The 21,325-nt window shown below is 39.9% G+C and overlaps 1 protein-coding gene across 4 annotated transcripts; it reads left to right on the top strand.

Annotated features, from left to right (window-relative positions):
• The first annotated feature begins 1,853 nt into the window (after positions 1-1,853).
• BZW1 (basic leucine zipper and W2 domains 1) lies at positions 1,854-17,468 on the top strand. 4 transcript variants are annotated; one of them, XM_049887779.1, is made up of 12 exons: positions 1,854-1,942; positions 3,115-3,188; positions 5,635-5,811; positions 7,563-7,657; positions 8,472-8,537; positions 9,163-9,298; positions 10,226-10,335; positions 10,486-10,656; positions 11,118-11,264; positions 11,783-11,921; positions 13,010-13,132; positions 13,582-17,468. In XM_049887779.1, exons 2-12 carry the CDS (start codon positions 3,125-3,127, stop codon positions 13,611-13,613), a joined length of 1,260 nt encoding a protein of 419 aa, XP_049743736.1. In that variant the 5' UTR covers positions 1,854-1,942; positions 3,115-3,124; the 3' UTR covers positions 13,614-17,468. The 4 variants fall into 4 exon arrangements, with proteins under 4 accessions (XP_049743736.1, XP_049743737.1, XP_049743738.1 ...); XM_049887780.1 differs by having other exon boundaries at positions 7,620-7,657; XM_049887781.1 differs by lacking the exon at positions 1,854-1,942 and adding an exon at positions 2,154-2,422.
• The last annotated feature ends 3,857 nt before the right edge of the window (positions 17,469-21,325 follow it).

Genomic DNA, 21,325 nt, shown 5'->3' on the forward strand with positions numbered 1-21,325 from the left:
ATTAGTGGGAGAGCAATTAGGAATATATAGCAAGGTGTATATAAATTTTTGTATGAAAGACTGACTTATTTGTAAAGTTTCACCTAAAGCGCAATAAAAATTAAAAAAAAAAAATGTTAAGTTTGGCATTCCAGTGAAGATGCCAGACACTGGGATTGGGGATTTAGGAGAGAGGTTGGGGTTACAGATATGACTCCTGCTACTTCTCTCCGTTCCCCACAGTCCTCCCAACTCCCACCAAGCTCTCGTCACACTAGCCTCTTCCAGTTCCTCCAACAGGTCAGGTTCTTTCCTGCCTCAGGACCTTCCCATTGCTGTACCCTCAACCTAGACCAACACAGAGCCTGGACTCAGCAGAGGTTTGTTCAGTTATTCACTACATGATTTTGGGGATCTTCTAAATGGAGATAAAACTTAAATCCCCGGGAATGTATCAGACTGTCAGGGAAGAAAGTATGACTAAAGAAAATAAAAGGTCTGAGAACAGAAAAATGAGTCCACAAATTAAAAAAGAGTACAGTATTCAGAGAGGTAGCCAGGGTAGTTGGGACAAAGTTTTAAAGAGATCGGTGACACTAAATGCTCAGAGGAGGCAAAGAGGGTGAAGACTAAAAAGAATCACTGGATTTGACCATAATAACAGAAAAGAACTCTGAGAAAGTAATTTCTCACGGGGGGAGAGGGGCAGAGAAAAACAGCCAAAGAAAATAAGTCAACTAACACACTATTTTTTCCAAAACGTCTGATAAGAAAGAGAAGCAGAAAAGGTGATTTTAGGGAGAAACCGTTTTTAGGACTTCTCTGGTTGGAGGAAAGTAAGGAAGCAGATCGCGAGGCGAACGACTAGGGCTGGAACTCAGGGAGTAAGAACAGAGTAGATCCTGGGAACGCCGCGCATCTGCATTTGTACAGCCCTTTGTAGCGTCCACAGTGCTTTTCCCACGCTTATCTTATCTGACCGTCCCCAGCTCCCTGAAGATACACTCTAACTCAGTGGTTCTCAAAGTGTAGTCCCTAGGCGAGCAGCAGCACCGCCACCATCACCAGGAGCCTGTTAGAAACGCCCATTCTTGGGCCTCCCATCAGACCTACGGAATCAGAAACTCTGCGGGTCAGGGCCAGCAATCCGTGATTTGACAAACCGAGTCCCTACAACCACCACACTCCGGAAAGAACGACAGCGACGACTGCAAGGAGTGGCCGGCCGCAGCCGGAGGACAGAGTTCCCTCTCTGAACCCTGCCTGCAGTGCACGACCCCACCCAGCCAGCACCGCTGAGCAACGTGGTCTTGCTCGGGCCAGAGCCTTGAGGCAGCTCTGCCAGCCCAGGACCCAGTGGAGACGAGGCCTGATCTCCGTCACCAAAGCCCGACCTCAGTGGCCCAAAGCCCGGTAGCGGGCCTCGGCTACTGCCCAGACTCAGCCGCAGAGCCCCCGCCCTTGGGCTTCCACTTCCGGCGCTAGGGGAGGGGGTCAGGGGCGGGAGGACTCGGAGCGGACGCGGCCAACTTTCTCGAGACTGGGGGGAAAGGGCAAGCTTCGTCCTTAACCCCTCCGTGTGCTGAGGCCAGATCACTCGGCAGTGGAAGGAAGATGGGCTAGTTTACTGTCAGCGTCTGGAAAACCGGGAAGCTAATAGGGAAATAAAGAAGCTTTGAGAATCCCCTTCCCCGCCCTTTCCTACTATCCCCCCCCGGGCCTAAAGGAATGGAAAATGCAGAGGCTGGCGAGACCGGGGCGGGGCCGGGAGAGCGAGGTGGCCAGAGGACGAAATCTCGCGATAGGAGACGGGTCGGAGCGGGGGCGGCACCTCTTCCCTCCTCCTCCTCCTCCCCCTCCTCCCCCTCCTCCTCCTCGCGTTAGTTCCGGTCGCAGAGGAGACAGCGCCGCAGTTGCCGCCACATCGAGGGCTCCTGGCTCTTTTCTCTTCGCCTTAAATTCGGTGAGACGCGCCACCCGCTTACCTGGGCCGAGGCCGCGGCCCCTCGCCGCTGGCGGGAGCGGCCCGGCCTGGAGCGGCCCGAGCGGCGGCCGCCGCATGAGGTCGGGCCGGATCGGGGGCCCGGATTCCAGGCCCCGGGCCGCCTCTCAGCGGGGAGGCTGCGGGCCGGCGGTGGCCGCGGCCGGGGCGTGTGACCTGGGTGCGCGCCGCGGCGCCGGGGCCGGAGGCGGTGACCGAGGCGGGTCGCCCTCCGGGCCTGCGCGGCCTGGGTAACAAAGCCGCCGTGGCCTCTGTTGGGTGATGTGCGCGTGGGGGGTTCCGGACGGGCGGGGCGGAGCAGCCGCCACCACCACGGCCGCCGCCGCCGCCGCTGCTTCAGCCGGAGGCCGGGCGGATGTACGGGCCGGCAGGGCCCCCGGCGCGGAGCGCCTCGGCTCCCGGGGTCCGCTCGTCGCGGCGGCCGCCGCCGCCGACAGCGGGGTCAGTGGAGAAGGGGCGGCCGGCGAGGAGCAGCCACTACGGCGCCCCGCTGTGGCTGAGGGGCCGCGGGCGGGACGGGCTGTGTCTCCCGAGCTGGAGTCAGGTGAACGGTGTGGACAGGGAGACACGTGCCCAGAGAAGAGGGTTGGATTGTAGGGAGTGGGTCGAAGGAGGCTTGGCCCGCTCTCGGTTATTTTTGCAGGGTAGGGTGGTGCAGGTGTCCTCTGCGGTTCCAGGCACGACTTTAGGGAAGAGTGGTGCTTAGAACCAGGCCCCTCAGAGAAAGAAATTCACCCCTTGACAGTGCCTTAAGGTTGATGTCCGTGGTTTGGATCCCTACGACTAAGGTGGTAATGTTGTCCGTGGTGCGTCGGAGTAGTAGAAGATGTTCCTGAACTGAAAGAGGAAAGAGGAAGAAATTCATCTTATTTATGCCGGGTGATTGGCCATCAGTCACTGTGGCCCTGTAAAGTCATTCAAGGGTGTATTTCACAGCACATCTTTAAAGGGTTTCTTGTAGGGGGAAACGCAGGTTTTGAAGTTGTATTTCATTCAAGCGAAGGTAACTGTTTCTACCTGCACCCAGGTATATAGCCATGCTGGAAGCTTGTGTTCCAGAGGTTTGATGCTTTGTTTTAAAAGTGAATATTATGACACTGATGTTTTTAAGGCCTTCTTTTCTCTTTTCCTAGGGTGTCTTTTATGAATAATCAAAAGCAGCAAAAGCCAACGCTATCAGGCCAGCGTTTTAAAACTAGAAAAAGAGGTAAATGTTTATGTTTTAATGATAACTCTTTGACTCTCCAGGATATTTTGCATATCTTGGTTCCTCAGGCAAATACCAGGAAGGAACTTGAATTTCTAGTTGACTGCCATTTTAGATATATGGGTTTTAATATTTCTAGGGCTTTCCCAAGCCTTCCTTAGTTTTGAATCAACATATGTCTAAGCAGGTTAACGAATGTCCTGTTTAGTGTGAGCTAGTTAATTGTGACTATGAGATCAAGTACCTTTTTTTAAAAAAAAGTATGGGCTGTGTTTTCCCTCCCTAGCAGTTTCATTTAAGCAAACTTTTTGGTAGAGAAAAAAGTTTATAAGAGGAGGGCTCCTAACATGATCACTAGTTTCACACAAATTTTGTGTAGATTTGTGAGAAGAAAATCAAGACTTTAATTATGGAATATGGTCCACATGATAATTATAATGTCTTCTGAAATTACATGTTTGTGTCACAGACTTAGTAGAAACAGCATTAGAATTAACGTCTTTTGTATTAGTGAATACTCAGGTGAATACCGGTAGTCCCTGACTTACCACGGGTCCATCCTGAGGGAAGTCAGTTCTGATGTAAGTTGGATACCTTCCCCGCACAGTATTATTGCCTTTTAATATCAGTACCTGTGTAAATCCAATCTTTGAACATCTGTGAGTGAAGGTCTAAGAATAATACCAGCAAATTACACATTGCAACATTGTATGTAGCACATAATACAATAAGATGTACAAAAAACCAGACAGTGGTAAATGCTGTTCATCATAACTGGACTACTTGCTAAGTAGGGGACTAACTATATTGAATTCTGTAGCAAGGCACTGCACAAGTGATGCAAAGCTAAATAAGATGTGGTGTAAAATATATTTTGTGTTAGGCTTAATATTGTCCCAAAGCAGTGTTATTTGCTAAAAAGCACATATTAACCTTATTTTACAGGACATTTGTGGGAATAGTAGAACTGGGTCAGCTACTAATCTCAAATTGTGTTTTCTTTTTGTACACTAAGTGGCACAAACACTTTTGAGACATATGTATCAAAGAATGTAGTCTCTGACCATAGTCCCATCTAGAGGTGATGGAGAGTCCGAACTGTAATTTGATTCTAGTCTGTACAGATTCACTTAGATTTAACCAGTATGTTTCCTTAAGAGAGGTTACAGAAGTTGTAAACCCAGAGCAGTTCAGTGCTGATGGGGAAAAGTCTGTATCCTCTGAGTAGGTAGGTTGTTGGTATCATCACCTTTATATAAATAATAGCCGCGAGTAACTTTATTATTATTGCTAGCATCAGGGAATGATGTCACTTCCGAGTTCCATATAGAGAGAACTCATGTCCTCCTATCTGTTGATGAGTAGAGTTGTGGGTAGGATGACCAGCCATCCTGATTTCCCTGGGACCGAGGGAGTTCCCAGGACACAGAATTTTCAGTGCTAAAACCAAGAAAGTACAAAGTAAGCAAGGAAGAGTTGATCACCCCAGTGCTGGGTAAAAAGTAAGATATCTGACCTGGATGGAGAAACCCTGTCATGTGGTAAAGAGTATGTGGAAGCATCTCAGTTGCCTGTTTAGTTAGGCATGTGCCCAAGGCATTATTCTTTGTATTTAATATTCACAGCAACTTTATAAAAATTGGCATTGTTCTTAACCCCCATTTTAACAGTAGGGAAATTGAGGCATGGTGAATGAAGCTAGGTGCTCAAATTCAGACAGTAAGAAGTGATCAGAATTTCAATCAGGTAGTTTGACTCCAGAGCTCATTCTTTTAATGTGCTGCACAGTATGGTCTCATGATTACCTGATTTCTCTGACCCTCAAGTTCTTTTCTGAATAATGGGATCAAAAGATTATTATGAGGATTAAAGTAGAACACCTGGTAGTTTCTGTCATATATTGGGTGCTCAGTAGATACACTTTCTAAAGATTACCTTAATAAACACTAAATAAGTGGTATAAAAGAAAGTGCTATAGACATTCTAAGAAAAGAACCAAGAGCTCCAGCATTTGGGCAGCACTTCAGTGAGAAGTGAGACTTAGCCTGAGGTGTGGAGGATGGCTTCAATTTCAGAGAGGCCAAGAGGCAATGGGAAAGCATTCCATGTAGAAGTTGTCAAAGGCCGCTTCGTGGCCTTCACGTTTAGCTCACTTATGACACTTGTTTGAAAAGGTAGCCGAAGAAAAGGCTACAATAATTCTTTGACTGGGCCATCCTGCCTTGTACTGTACAGGAGAGAAACTTGCGTAGGATGTCTCTTTAGTCTCCAGTTTTGTTTGCTTGTGTTGCGTGCATGTCTTGGGTATTCTAGCTGTGTTTGCTTTATTTCCAGCTACTAAATGAAGTTGTGATGAATGTGGTTGCAGCTTTATAAGGTGGTGGTCTCACGGCATTTTAGTAAGCCTTTTAAAACTAAACGTTTTGGGTCTCTCCTCCCTCCTCAGATGAAAAAGAGAGGTTTGACCCTACTCAGTTTCAAGACTGTATTATTCAAGGCTTAACTGAAACTGGTACTGATTTAGAAGCAGTAGCTAAGTTTCTTGATGCCTCTGGAGCGAAACTTGATTACCGTCGATATGCAGAAACACTCTTTGACATTCTGGTGGCTGGTGGAATGCTGGGTAAGTGTCTGGGGTTTTGTGGCCTTAATAATTTAGGGAAGTGTGATGTTTGGAATTGAGAATCCTGAATATGAAAATTTGACAAACCTATCAAAATAGGGATTGGGGCTTTGTTTTGTTTTTATCCCTTAGACGTTCTCTTTTTTTTTCCCTTACCAAATCATATTATCAGATTGCCTTGCTCTGTCTAGTCTCATATTTGAAGTCTGTTATAGAACTATAACATTGGATTTTAAAGACTTAATGTAGAAAAGAATAAAATTTATCAGTATTTTACATGTTGGTTACATTCTGGGATTATATTTTTTTTGTATGTTGGCTTAAAACACACTATTAAAATTCCACCAGTTATTTTTTATATGGCTTCTGTAAGATTTTAAATTACATATGTGGCTCATTATATTTGTTAGAAAGTGCTGCTCTTATTTCTATCCTCACTCTCAGTAGCTCAAGATACCTTTACAGAATGTGATACTTAGTTACATAGTTTCAGGTGATGATGGTAATGTCATATGCATAACTTTTTTAAATATTTCAAAATGTTTTCACAGTAACATTGTGTTGACCCTCACAGCCAAGCTGTGCTAGAATAAGAACTGCATTTATACACATTTGGAAGTGACTTGCAGTCAAACAGTTATTCAGCGATGGAACTAGGAACTTAAAATTCATACCTTCAAATGCCTGATTGCGCAGTGGTTAAGCACTGAGCTGCTAACCAAAAGGTCGGCGGTTTGAATCCACCAGCTGCTCCTTGGAAACCCTGTGGGGCAGTTCTACTCTGTCCTATAGGGTCGCTATGAGTTGGAAATGACTTGAAGGCAATGTTTTTTTTTTATTTGTTTGAACCGTACTTTAGATGGTTTACAGAGCAAATTCGTTTCTCATTAAACAGGTAATACATATACTGTTTTGTGACATTGGTTGCCAACCCCAACGTGTCAACACTCTCTCTCCTTGACCTCGGGTTTCCCGATACCAGCTTTCCTGTCCCCTCCTGCCTTTTCGTCCTTGCTCCTGAGCTGGTGTGCCCATTTAGTCTCGTTTTGTAGGCCTGTCTAATCTGTGGCTAAAGGGTGAACCTCAGGAGTGATTTCAGTACTGAGTTAAAAGGGCATCTAGGGGCCATACTCTCTGGGTTTCTGCAGTCTCTATCAGACCAGTAAGTCTGGTCTTTTTTTGTGAGTTAGAATTTTGTTCTACATGCCTCTCTAGCTCTGTCCGGTCCCTCTGTTGTGATCCCTGTCTGTTTTCATAGATTCACAATACTGCTGTTGATAAGGCTTTTTTTTTCCTCCTTTTTAAAACATTTGATAAGGAAAGTTTCAGACATATCATAGAGGTAAAAGTATAATGAGCGTCAATCTATAACCCAGTTGGTGAAGCACTACTTGGGTATTTGGAAGCTTCTCTGGAAGCTTGACAGGGTTTTTTTCACTGTGGAAAGTTTTGTATCAAAACCAGCTCTGAACATCTCCCCTTGAGTGACAGATTTGGTACTACTGAATGGGTAATGCAGTGAGTTTCACTGGAGTGCTAAAGTGGATTGTTTTATTTATTCCTACGTAAATTGCTTCACTTCATGTATATTGAACCAGTCAGCCATGTTCCTGCTGACAAGTTGACTTCGCTTTCAGTTCATCTCAGAATTTTATTTTATTTTATAATGAAAATTCTTACAGAAAGTAAGATTTAAGTGATTACTAATCGAAATTAAGTTCGCTGCAAGTTTTTTGTGAAATATACCTTAGCCCCAGGTGGTACACTGGCAGATGACATGATGCGTACAGATGTCTGTGTGTTTGCAGCACAAGAAGACCTAGAGACCATGCAAGCATTTGCTCAGGTAAATGAAATTTTACCTAATTATTTTTAGTTCGCTACTATCCATCTGACTGTTTCAGGAATATTCTGCTTTAAAGAGGTTACGGGTTAAAAAAAAATGAAGGAATTCGATAACTTTCACATTTTTTAATTTTCTGGTGTTGAACTGAAGTTTTAAGGATAGTAGTCTTGGTGTAGTGTGATGAGTTAGGACCTTCAAAAGTATTGAGGAAAACAAACTAGAAAAAAACCCAACTAGCTTTCCTTTTCCTATTTGTGCTTGTGGAATTGCTCTGTTTTTAGGAAAAATATCAAGCTGAAAAGATTGAGTTCCCTATAGTGATTTTCATAGTTGAATTATTCTGCATGTAACTATTTTTAAAGGTGAATGAGTTGTAGGCAGATTAGCTTAACAGTCAATCTCATTTGTAAGTTTTGTTGTTGTTTTACTGTAAGCAAAGAATTTAAATGCATCTAAACTGGAGATTGTAGTCAATGCTGTTAGAGAATATAAAACTGTTTTATGTAATATTCTGTCAGTTTCCTACAATGAATATAAATGATTTGCATTTGATCAATAATTAGTCCTTGCCCTAATGTACAGTGGTAAAAATGTTTTGGAGATGGCTATGAAAGCGTTAACAGCATTTGGTATATTGCAGGGTTCTGGAGTTGACAAGCCCTTCTCAAACTGGTTTAGACAGTTCATAAACTATTGCATCCAGTGAAAAATTCACTTCATTGCTGTATTAAGAGACACTGATCTAGGTTTTTTAGGGATCTAGCATCTGTGCACATATGAAGTTGTTGTTAAATATATTTAATATTCTCCCTAGGTTTTTAACAAGTTAATCAGGCGCTACAAATACCTGGAGAAGGGTTTTGAAGATGAAGTTAAAAAGGTATGAGGGGCAATATGCTTTGGGGAAATGAAAGGTTAGAGCCAGAGAGAGGCATGTTAAAAAACAAAAGATCTCACTTCCGCCACAGATTTGAGGCAGTTTTGGATATTTAGGTAGGCTATCTTTGAAATGTAGTTTTGGGATAACGTGTGTATTTCTAGTTCGCTGTATACTTTCTTAGCTCTGTTCAAATAGGAAAGGGCTAAAAATCAAAGTGAGGTGAATGGGGTTTGTTTAGAGGATCTGAGCTAAACACATTGAGTAAGAGAAATGTAGCATGCTTGCTATTTGAGTCCTAGTCTATTAGATAACGCTAATATGTAGGTGCACAGAAAATCTGGTAATGTAATGATAACATTTTTCACGTGCCAGGCATTGTTCTGATTATATTAATTCATTTCATATTCACAAAAACCCTGTGGGGGAGGTTATATTATCCACATTTTACACATGAGGAAACTTGAGGCATGTAGCAGTTAAGTAAGTTGCCCAGGATCTTCACCTGGCTCATGAGTATTACAACTGAGAGATAAACTTGGATGATGAGACCTCAGAGCTCATACTTTTAACCAGTATAGTGTGTTTTACTGCTTCTCTTAATATCATTGCTTCTTGACTTTTACAGTTGCTGCTGTTCTTAAAGGGTTTTTCCGAGTCGGAGAGGAACAAGCTGGCTATGTTGACTGGTGTTCTTCTGGCTAATGGGACACTTAATGCATCCATTCTTAACAGCCTTTATAATGAGAATTTGGTTAAAGAAGGTAATCAGCCTTTAGTAAAGGATGGTCTTTACTTAGCTGAGGATGGGTAGATAAGAGCATGAAAGATGAATTGATACAGAAGTTGGTGTGACTCTTGTGATAGGGTTAGTTTATTACACATCCTTAAATTTAATGGAGCCCTGATGGTGCAGTGGTTAAGAGCTCAGCTGCTAACCAAAAGGTCGGCAGTTCGAATCCACCAGCTGCTCCTTGGAAATTGTATGGGGCAGTTCTCCTCTGTCCTGTGGGGTCACTATGGGTCAGTATCGACTCAACAGCAATGGTTTGGGGTTTAATTTAATAGATGCATTCACATTCAGTAGACATTTAATGTATACCTTTGGTGCCCAGGGTTAGTTACTTTCTCCAGCTATGCAAAAAAAATATCCAAGGTCCAGACAAAACGTGATTGTGAAATGAAGGTAAAGACAGGAATGCTGTGGGAACCCTGAAGGAGATTAATTCCAATTGAGACCTGGGAATGTGTTTAATAGAAAAGAGGAGATTAGGAAAAATATCAAGCTGTGAAGGAAAATCCATTCCTTATTGTGATTTCCATAGTTGAATTATGCTGCACAGTAATAAAAATGCTAACTTTTGTTACTGCTTAGAGTACAGAGTACTTGACATGCCTTATTTTAATTCTTAAAACAGCCCTGACTGAGGGGAACTATTACCCTCAGTGTACACATTAGAAAAGCAGTTTTAATTTACCCAGGAATACACAACTAGCAAATGGTAGAATAGGGAAATTGGAGTGAAATGGTAAGCAGTGACAGGAATGTTTGGGGATGGAGCAAGTAATCCCCCTATGGAGCAAGTAATCCCCGTATGGTTGAACTATGAGAGAGAAAATGGGGGGGAGGTGCATAATGGTTATAAACCAGGAAGGTACTTCCATTAAGTAAACTCTTAATTCTTTCATAGGGGTTTCAGCAGCTTTTGCTGTAAAGCTCTTTAAATCATGGATAAATGAAAAAGATATCAATGCAGTAGCTGCAAGTCTTCGGAAAGTCAGCATGGATAATAGACTGATGGTTTGTAACTTTTTTCTTCCTATTCCTGCCAACACTTAAAGCAAATGTAAAGAGGGGAAATTTTTCATTTTTAATCTGTAAAAAGAGGGAAAATATTTTTTCTTAATCTGATTTAAACACCATGTAACCAGATTAAATTCTCCCTTTCAGGAACTTTTTCCTGCCAATAAGCAAAGCGTTGAACACTTCACAAAGTATTTCACTGAGGCAGGCTTGAAAGAGCTTTCAGAATATGTTCGGAATCAACAAACCATAGGAGCTCGTAAGGAGCTCCAGAAAGAACTTCAAGAACAAATGTCCCGTGGTGATCCATTTAAGGACGTAAGATATCTTTGTATAAACCATCTTTATATGACTAAGTTGCTAACAAAGAAATACTTCACACATTTGAGAAACTATAAAGTATTTCACTAGAGTGAGTTTGAATTGATGGCTATAAAATATTGTGCTGGGACTTTGCCTTGGTCTTTTTCATATACTTTATTCAGTGTCCTACTGGTGCCCGGAAGTCAGAATACTTGGGGGTTTTATAGAGTGCAAGCCAGTGTGGACAGACCTGATTTTGTTTGCATCTTCGTAGTTAGTTTGCCTCTGTGTAAAATAGGAGGCTTTAACTAGAGGCTCCTTCCAGTTTTAAAAGCCCTTTGTGATATATGTACATGTGATCCTTGCCACTTACATGAAAGATATCTTTACGCCTTTTGTAAAAGGTCTAAATTTGATATGTGATCTATATGCATGTCAAAACTGGTTTCTGTTACTAAACTTGGATTCTTTTGCAGATAATTTTATATGTCAAGGAGGAGATGAAAAAAAACAACATCCCAGAACCAGTTGTCATCGGAATAGTTTGGTCAAGTGTAATGAGTACTGTGGAATGGAACAAAAAAGAGGAGCTTGTAGCAGAGCAAGCCATCAAGCACTTGAAGGTATTAGAACTGTGCCTTGGCAAAACAAACTATTCTGCTGTTAAGTGGGCATGTTGCTGTGGTTTTCTAAGAGGATTATCATATCCTGTGGTTCCTGGAGATAACCCCTAGTAAATAGACAAATAACATATTAACTACTGATGATAACACTTTTAAGGTTGACTCGGCCTTTGGTTCATCAGTTAGAAACATACATGTTTAAAAGTAGCTCAAACCTGCAATTGTGGTATTTGCGTTTGAGGGAATATTGGAAAATGGGAGCATTCTTTTTTCTTCTAAGATAATTGACATAGTATTGATACCTGGAATATTCAGTGCAGTATTTCTTATTTGACTTAGATGCTTAGTAGATTTTTCTGAATTAGTGTTTTTGTTTTTAATTTATAAACAGTTTATAAACTAGGTAGATTATAGTTCACAGTGATTGTAAAAGGTGAGTTATGTTCTCTATTTTAGGGGTTTTGGAATGGAAGGTCATTGTGATAGATGACTGAATCTTTCTCCCTTCCCTTTAAAAGCAATACAGCCCTCTTCTTGCTGCCTTCACTACTCAAGGTCAGTCTGAGCTGACTCTGTTACTGAAGATTCAGGAGTATTGTTATGACAACATTCATTTCATGAAAGCCTTCCAGAAAATAGTGGTGCTTTTTTATAAAGGTAATTTGAATTTTGTGACTACATTTAACAAAACCCTTCAGTATTCAGAATGATGCAAATGTATAGTTACTTGAATATCTGCTCCCTGAGATATTTTTTATTACAGTCATAGGACTGAGTTGTCTCTGATTAATTGGATGCTTTTTAATGCATTAATATTAAAACATCTCTCAACTGTATTAAAAAGCTAAAATCTAAAGCCTACATGTTGCAGCCTCAACTTCTGTCCTATATTCTAGCCCCATCAAATTCTCAAGTTCCCTTCCCGAGATACACTTCTCACATCTCTGTAGTCCTCACACAGCTTCTTTCCTTTTCCCTTCCCCACTACCCAGTGTGACCGGTTCAAAATGCTTCTGTAAAACACTGATATCTGTTGTTGTTCCCTTTTCTGTGATTCCGTATTGCAGAAAACTGGTCTAAAGTGGTTAATAAAGCTAAAACGACATCTGTTGGGAGAGTGCCCATTACAGTTAGTTTACAGTGGTTCGTGATAACATTTTTGTTTTAATGCTACATAAATCAAAGCAGCCACCAACCCAATGAGTGTGGTTTTGTATGTACGCGTATCACTTCCGTTCCCTAGTTTTTTCAGAGGATTTTGTTGGTGTCTTCCCCATTCTCCCCAGAGAATGGGGATATTGAAGTTTTATGTACCGATGCTTTCATGATTATCAGCCGTGGTTAGGTTTCTTGAAAGCAGCTGTACTCCCATTTATTTTCCCCTGCTCAGATTATTTAGAAATAAATTCTAAAAATCCTCATTCAGTTTTTTAATATGGACCTGTGAAGTATATGGATTTTTTTTTTTTTTTTAATAAAAACTAAGTACCATTTTCACACCTAAAATTGATGAATTTTTTGTCAAATTTTCCTGATCATTTAACAAAGTGTTTCTCAATTTCAGCACCATTGACATTTTGGGCCATTCATTGTGGGTGGTTGTCCTGTGCACTGTAGGGTGTTGAGCAGCACCCCTGGTCTCTACCCAGTAGCCAGCAATAGTACCCCTCCTCAGTGTGATAATCAAAAATACTTGTAGATTTTGTTAAAAGTCCTGAATATGATGATCACTGTCTCCTTCATAGCTGAAGTCCTGAGTGAAGAGCCCATTCTGAAGTGGTATAAAGATGCACATGTTGCAAAGGGGAAAAGTGTCTTCCTTGAGCAAATGAAAAAGTTTGTTGAGTGGCTCAAAAATGCTGAAGAAGGTAAGTTTTTCGTCTTTGTGCAGTTTGTTTGGTAAAGCCTGAAAACTTACAGTAACGTGGGCATAGTATATGCCCATACATGCTGCTTTCTTTTATTCTGATGCTGTATTGTACTTAGGATACACATTTTTTTTTTTTCCCTTATGAAGGACCTGCAGATAGTCATTGGCTTAAGTCAGGTGAGGAAAACTAGACTTTAATTATTAGCAGTGCTTTGATAGCTCAGCCAAAATACTAAACATTCTAAGAAGAAAATTGAAAATTAATAGATACTTATGAATTTTAAGATTACTAAGTGAATACTTTGAATAGACCCATTATGTGAGTAGGATATTTTTATTTTACTGATAAAATCTCTTAATTATAATAAAAAAAGCATCAAAGTTATAGATGGTAACTTCATGTTCTGATATTATATAATGCTTGACTATATCTTTCCCCTTTTCTAGAATCTGAGTCTGAAGCTGAAGAAGGTGACTGAATTTTGAAACTACACCCTCAGTAAAGCCAACAGGAGTTGTAGATAAAATGTCATGTCTCATGTGTCCTGGTTCTTACATCTTCCTACCTCCCTATATCAAGCATGGTATAAGGGCTTTCATGGCAAATTTTATTTTAACTGTTTCTATGGTTACTGGAAATGTTGGGTTTAGTTTCTAAAACCATGTTTTAAGTAGCTACAGGAGCTATAGATTTGAATCTAATGTTGCATTAGTCTTTTCAGTTATCTTCTACCTCCTGTATTTTCTACTGTAATAATGTAATTTAAGGCCTTCCACAGTGAACAGTTCACTTTATTCCCTGGGTTTTCTATATAAACAGTTTTCAAGATATGATTTGGTTAAAAACAATTTGTTATTAAAAATTCTGTTTGCAAATTAAACTGTAAAAGTATCCAAAGTCTCAGAAGGCAATGATTTGTGTGATAATTTGGTATGAAATGAAAAGGTGGCATATTTTATGCCCAGAGCCCTCTTCATCAATGGAAATCTAATATAATAATTGAATTAATTAATACGACTCTTGAGTGTTTGGACCACTGCTTGCATGTTAACATGTTTTCTTGCATTTTTAACCTCAGACTTCCTTAAATTCAGTTGTTTGCTCACTGGTTTTCATTCCTTAGTGAAGACATAGAGACCAAAGTTGAAAGTAAGGTATTTGAGAAATCATATGTGACGGAGCTGGTGGGAAGAAGAAAGTTGAGTTTTTTCCCAGAAGCTTCTGCATTCAGTTAATATCTTTCCAGGCAAACCAAGTGGGTATTCTTTCCACACAACCATTTTCAGATGTACCTAAGAAAAGTTGTCATCCAAAATATTTTATACAAAATACACTTACTTAGATTGATAGGAAAGAACAGGTAAAGGAGTGCAGATGAGAGAAATTACTAATGTTAGTTTTAAACCCAGTAAAAATTGTTGAAAATGTTAAGTGATGAGCATATTCTAATTGAGACACTAAGTATAACTTGTATTTCCTATTGGTTTAGTGTGTTTGTTGTAAAGAATGAAGTGCAATGATAATGATATATTCCACTTGGTAATACTGGACTGGCTTCAGTTAATGTATTCAATAACAAGTCAAGCATCTGGCTATTGACATACCCTAGTTGCCATTTTTTTTAATTGCCATGAGCCAAATACTTCTTCCGTATGGTTGATCCATCTATGTTAATGGCTGCCTTTTAATCTTCATCTTTCTTTTCTTGCTGCTACCCATTTATGTACGTAGTCAATAGAAAAGAAAATGTGACGACATTTTGGGGGGCAAGAGACTTCATGTTAAGAGTGAACATTTTTAAGGTTTTCTTATCGGTGAAAGAAACTTACCTGGAATAATGCTGCCAGAGACTGAGTGGAAATTACCCCTTGCTAAGGTGCCATTCTTATGAGCCAGGAAAATGGTGTTTAAAAGTTCATCTTGAGGGAATAACGTGTAATACAATTTGAAATAAAGGTGTAGTAACCTTATGAAGAAAAGCATTATAACTGATAACATTGTGAATGGGGTGAATTTGTTAAATGAATAACTTTGATAAAGTTTTCCTGCACAGGCAAAATGTATTCTCTAGGTTTCTAAGTAATCTGCTTTTACTTTGTAATTTGTACGTAGACCTCAAGACTTTTTTTTTTTTTTTTTTAAATAAAGTCCATCCTTACACTTAGGTTTTATAGGTCAATCTTTTTTTTTTTTTTGTAAATTCCTTGTTAATACCAAATGGTACTGTATGTCATGCATTCAAATGTCTTTACAGTGTATTAAATAATTACTCCTTTCATACAGTTAGGACTCCCAAACATAAACACCCACACACAATTTTAGTGTAGCTGAGACTACATTAACATATTTCTACAACCAAATCATTGCATGCTACCGCTGTACAGAGTGTACCCTGCTGTATTATATGCTGTGTAAAGTGAAAGGGTGTGTGGTCTTCCAGCACTACGTTATGATCTGTGTCCGATCAGAGGGTTTTTCCTGCATGGTGGCACAGTAGTGTTTACTTACTACAGTGTTGTGTATTAAATGGCTAAGTCACCTGTGACAGTATAGTGTAAAGAAAGGGAGTGCTTTTTAAAAAGACTTTGCAGATTTTCACCTTGAGTTTTAAGTGGTAATTTTGGAACTCAGCTGCAGTGCCAACATATGGCCTCAAATATGTAATTCTTAATATAGATGTTAAAGCTGTACTTTTAATTATGATTGTAAGTTTCTTAATTTCCCTGGAAATCTTGCCTAAGAGGTACTTACTATTCTGCTCTTAAGAAAATTCCAAGTCAGATAATTTTGACAGAGCATAACGTGGTGAGGAAAAATGCATGTGGCTGAGAATTTTACTATAATTCAGTGTTTCTCAACCTTTTTCTCATCACACCCCCCTCCCCCGCCCCGCCCCATGAAACGTTTTGGACCTTTTTTCCGAATCACTTCCCCATGAAATTTTAATACCATAGATAATGCTGAAAATGTATGTGTATCTGCTTTGTACATAGAATAGAATGAGATTATTACCCCAATTGAGAATGTACACCCTAATTTATCTTTAAAAAAAAAAAAGGTTAATAGTGGTCTAATAATGAACCATTTGCATTGGCAGACATATTTTTATGCTTATCCATAGGCTGAAGCAGTATCTTTTCCATCAGAGTTATTAGGAAATCTGTTTTTTGCCAATCACTATCTTTTAGCAGAGTTGTGCTTTGTACCACCGTAGACATCGGGCAAGGCATTTCTCATTGGCTGTTGAAGTCTTAATAGGTTCTTGATTGTAAAAGAGTATCATAAGTAGGATCATTTTGGAGTTCCTTCTAATCTTTAAGAACCAATGAAGATCCTCTAGATGAATGATGTAAAGTTGTTGGGTATAACAGACTTTGGTAAATGGTATTGAATTTTCACTGATGAACCTGTACTGTTATATGCAAGTGGGCTGCTTAGAGGAACTGACAGCTGGAACTATTGGTAACAGAGATGTCAGAGTTTTAGTGTCAGATGTTCTGTTTACCAGCCTGAGACCTAAAGATTTGAAGTAAAATTATTAGGGAATCAAAATTTTTTCCATAGGCTTGATTTAAGTCAAATCTGGAAGGCTGAGAACTTATTTCACAGTAATGAGTTTATAATTGCAGAGGGGACTCATACCCATGCATAATTGCATGAAACTTAGTGTGGATCAGAAAGGCCTCTTTTCTGTCCCCACCTTTTTTTAAAATTAACTATGGGGAATTGGAAACCCTGGTGGCGTAGTGGTTAAGTGCTACGGCTGCTAACCAAAGGGTCGGCAGATCGAATCTGCCAGGCGCTCCTTGGAAATTCTATGGGGCAGTTTTATTCTGTTCTATAGGATCGCTATGAGTCAGAATTGACTCGACGGCACTGGGTCTGGGTTTTTTATGGGCAATTAGCTGTATAAAATTGAGTCATTTCCAATGCACCTAATCCTTCTGTCTTTATTCTACGATTATAATTTCAGCTCTCAATGAATTGAAGGGATAGGACACTTTACAAATGTACTAAATGCCAATTTAGTAATTCTTAAATCAGAACCTTAGTTAAATTTTAAAAAGCTCAATTGTTTACAGTGCCTACTTCAGTGCCCTGGAGTAGTAGACAGCAGTAAAAATCTGAGTAACTTGCTTTCTAAGACTTTATCTAGAGAGACCAATATCTTGTTAACATATGACTAGAATGTTCATGGTTGTGTTAGTGCAGGCCCTGGAACTGTGCATTAAATGTGTATAATGAATCTGGGGTGCTGTAAAGATCAAGTATAATTGGGCTGTTTCAGGGAATTTCCAGTCTGTAACCATTTTAGAATATCTGAGCAAAACAAGTTAGGAGCCAGTTTGTGTTAATATGCTAAGGGCAAAAATAATTCAAACTATTATTTTTAAGGTGTTATCCTGAAGGCTATCCTTTTAAAAGTTCACTTAGAGGTAAACCTGTTGGGTAAATAAATAACCTCTTTATGGACACAAGCCTCTATTATTTAAAAAAGATGTTCTACATTCTCTGGCATTTTAAGAATAAAGTATTTTCTCTGTAAATACACCTCATTTCCATTCTAGTTAGGAGTAATGGATCCCAGCATGGCACACAGTTGAAGAATGGAGAAAACTGGATCGCTGGTAATCCAGATAGCTCTTGGCACTCTGAACAACCTCAAGTACAGCTGTCCAAGTCAGTAATTACACTGCTGCATCATTCGTGTTTAACTGTGAAACTTGCTTCTTGTCTGTACCCTTGAAATTGAATAAAATTTCATGAGACTCCTTGTTAATGGAAAGAGAAAAGTCATGACTGTTCAATTGGTTGATGTACATACACTAAGTGCTGGAGTTCTTTAAGGCTTAGTACTTATCCTTTAAATATCTTAAGGCCTGTGCCTCCAGAATTTTTCTTTTCTCCAACCCACTTTTTTATTTGTCTGACTCATATACTGCAAACTCCTCATATCCAGACATGTACAAAAAAAATCCAGCATTTCACTTCATAAAATAGTGACGCCATCTACATCTACTCTCTGTAGAAAGCTTTCCTTCTTTTTCAGCACCAATGTGTACAGGTCAAGTTCTGTCCCAACTCCAAAATAACTCCTGATGCCACCACCATCAGCATCTTCCCCAGTTCATTAAGTGATACTTGGATGCAAGTACAGTTTAACAGTTTAAAACTTGTCTGCCTAGTCCCAAATGATCTCTTAAACTTGCCCTCTTGCTGCTATATATCCAGTGTCTGCTTCTCACATAGTAAGCATGCAACTATTGAATAAGAAGAAATGAAAACACATTGGTAATAATGCTCACCAGGGCTCCATAGACAAGGTTAGATCCAAGTAAGTAATGCTATGAGTGATGTGACCAAGACAGAATGGGAGCCTATCAGTTACATCTGTCTTTCAATTAAATGCATGTCATTTGTCGGTGCTGCTGTGCTGTAGGGTTCTGGTAATGAACAGAACTGGGCACCAGTACTCATGCCCATAGGAAGAGGTAGGTGACAGTGTGGGCAGAGTGTAAGACAAGAACTTGGCAGGGACTGGCAAATTGGAGAGTCCAGTTTCAAGGGTCTGTATTCTTTAAAATACCATGAGACAGATTACACTTGGTGAGAAAATGTGGTTTGCAAACCCCTAACTAGACAATGTACACAGTGCATGTCTACCTGAAATTTGTAGCTTGGTGGAGAAGTTAAAGGTGTGTGATGGGCAAATAATTCAACCTCTAAACCATGCTCTGCATCTGTGAAGTAGGAATTAAAACAGTCCAATAATGCCCACCCACCTCATTGTACTGGAAGTTCCAGCCAGGCCAATTAGACAAGGAAAAAAAAAAAATATGGATGACATGACCTTGTATATAGAAAATCCTATAAAATTTACAAGAAAAGCTACTAGAACTAATAAATTAACTAAGCAAAATTGTGGGTTACAAGATCAATACAAAAATCACTTGTATTTCTATATACCAGCAATGAAAAACCAAAAAGGAAATTAAGAAAGCAATTCTGTTTACAATAGCATCTAAAAGAATACCTAGGAGTAAGTTTAAACAAGGAGGTGAAACATCTGTACATGATAACTACAAAGTGTTGCTGAAAGATGACCTAATAGATCCAGAGTCTCATAACACAACCAAAAATGTCCAGTTAAAAAACTTGTCATACCAAGAGCCAAGAAAATAAGTTGAATAAGACAGCCAACAGATGCCAATACCAAAATGACACATTTTAGGATTATCTGCTAAGGAGTTTAAAGCAGCCATTAAAATCCTGCAGTGAACAGTTAAAATTGCTTTCACTTGAAACAAATGCAAAAAAATCTCAGCAAAGAAATAGAATATTACAAAGGAGAACCATGTGGAAACTTTAAAATTGAAAAATAAACCTGAATGGATGAGCAAGAACAGAGAGCACAGGAAAGAATCAGTACTCGAAGATATTAGGCGCTGTTGTGTCAGAATAGAAGTTACCAATCTGAATGATAGAAAATAGATTGAAAAACAAATGACCAGAGTGTCAGGGATCTGTGAGATAATCTCACATTTATGCCACTGGAGACTCAGAAGACGGCGGGGCCGAGAAAGAATTTGAAGAAATAGTGGCTGCAAAATTCCCAAATTTTGTATAAAACAAACCTACAGATTAAAGAAGTTGAGCAAATCCCTAAATAGATTTGTTAGGTGCCCTCAAGTTCAATTCTGACTCACAGCAACCCTATGTACAATAGAACAAAACACTGCCCAGTCCTACACCATCTTCATGATTGCTATTGGCTTGAGCACATTGTTGCAGCCACTGTCAGTCTGTCTCGCTGAGGGTCTTCCTGTTTTTTGCTGAACCTCTACTTTACTAAGCATGATGTCCTCCAGGGACTGGTCCCTCCTGATAACATGTCCCAAGTATGTGAGATGAAGTCTCGCCATCCTCACTTCTAAAGAGCGTTTTGGCTGTACTTCTTCCAAGACAGATTTGTTTGTTCTTTTGGCAGTCCATGGTATATTCAATATTCCTCACCAACACCATAATACAAAGGCATCAATCCTTCAGTCTTCCTTATTCATTGCCAGATTTTCATATGCATACGAGATGACCAAAAACACAATGGCTTGGGTCAGGCGCATCTTAGTCTTCAAGGTGACATCTTCGCTTTTCAACACTTTAAAGAGGTCTTTTGCAGCAGATTGGCACAATGCAATGCGTCCTTTGATTTCTTGACTGCTCTTTCCATGGATGTTTATTGTGGATCCAAGTAAAATAAAATCCTTGACAACTTCCATCTTTTCTCCATTTATCATGATGTTGTTTATTGGTCCAATTTTGAGGATTTTTGTTCCCTTTATGTTGAGGTGCAATCCAGCAGGGTCACCTGTGGTGGACAGGTTTCAGGCTAAGCTTTCAGACTAAGGAGACTAGGAAAGAGGGCCTGGCAGCTACTTCTGAAAAAATTAGCCAGTGAAAACCTTGTGAATAGCAGCAGAATTGTCTGATACAGTGCCAGAAGGTAGATGAGCCCCTCAGGTTGGAAACCACTTGGAAGACGACTGGAGAAGAGCTGCCTCCTCAAAGTAGAGTCAACATGGATGGAGTCAAGCTTTCGGGATCTCCATTTGCTAGTATGGCAACATTCATAACAAGAATAAACAGCTGCAAACATCCATTCATAGTTGGAATGTGGAATGTACAAAGTATGACTCTAGGAAAATTAGAAATAAAAAATGAAATGGAACACACAAAGATTGATATCCTAGGCATTAGTGAGCTAAAATGGACTTGTACTGGCCATTCTGAGTCAGGCATTCATATTGTCTACTATGCCAGGAATGACAAATTGAAGAGGAATGGCATTGCATTCATTGTCAAAAACAGCATTTCAAGATCTATCCTGAGTACAACATGGTCAGTGATAGGATAATATAAAAAAAAAATTTTTTTTATAAGACCAGTTAATACAACTATTATTCAAATTTACACACCAACCACTAAGGCCAAAGATAAGGACACTAAATAGAATAAACCCAAAGAAATATACATCAGGACACAACATTGCCAACTTCTGAAAATTCAGCCACCTACCTATTTTTTTAAGTTTTATTGGAATACAGCTGCAGTGAGTTTGAGGGAATTCAGGGTTGATCAATGGAAAAAAAAAAAAAAAAAAGACCATGAGATGTAGGTTTGCACAAGCTTTTT

Source organism: Elephas maximus, chromosome 6 (genome assembly GCF_024166365.1).
Source record: "Elephas maximus indicus isolate mEleMax1 chromosome 6, mEleMax1 primary haplotype, whole genome shotgun sequence".
Taxonomy (NCBI): domain Eukaryota; kingdom Metazoa; phylum Chordata; class Mammalia; order Proboscidea; family Elephantidae; genus Elephas; species Elephas maximus.

Coding starts and splice junctions, on each gene's coding strand:
- BZW1 (XM_049887781.1), top strand. CDS start 2,337: ATGTACGGGCCGGCAGGGCCCCCGGCGCGGAGCGCCTCGGCTCCCGGG. Junction 2,423..3,114: donor CCGCCGCCGCCGACAGCGGG/GTCAGTGGAGAA, acceptor CTCTTTTCCTAG/GGTGTCTTTTATGAATAATC. Junction 5,812..7,562: donor GGTGGCTGGTGGAATGCTGG/GTAAGTGTCTGG, acceptor AATATACCTTAG/CCCCAGGTGGTACACTGGCA.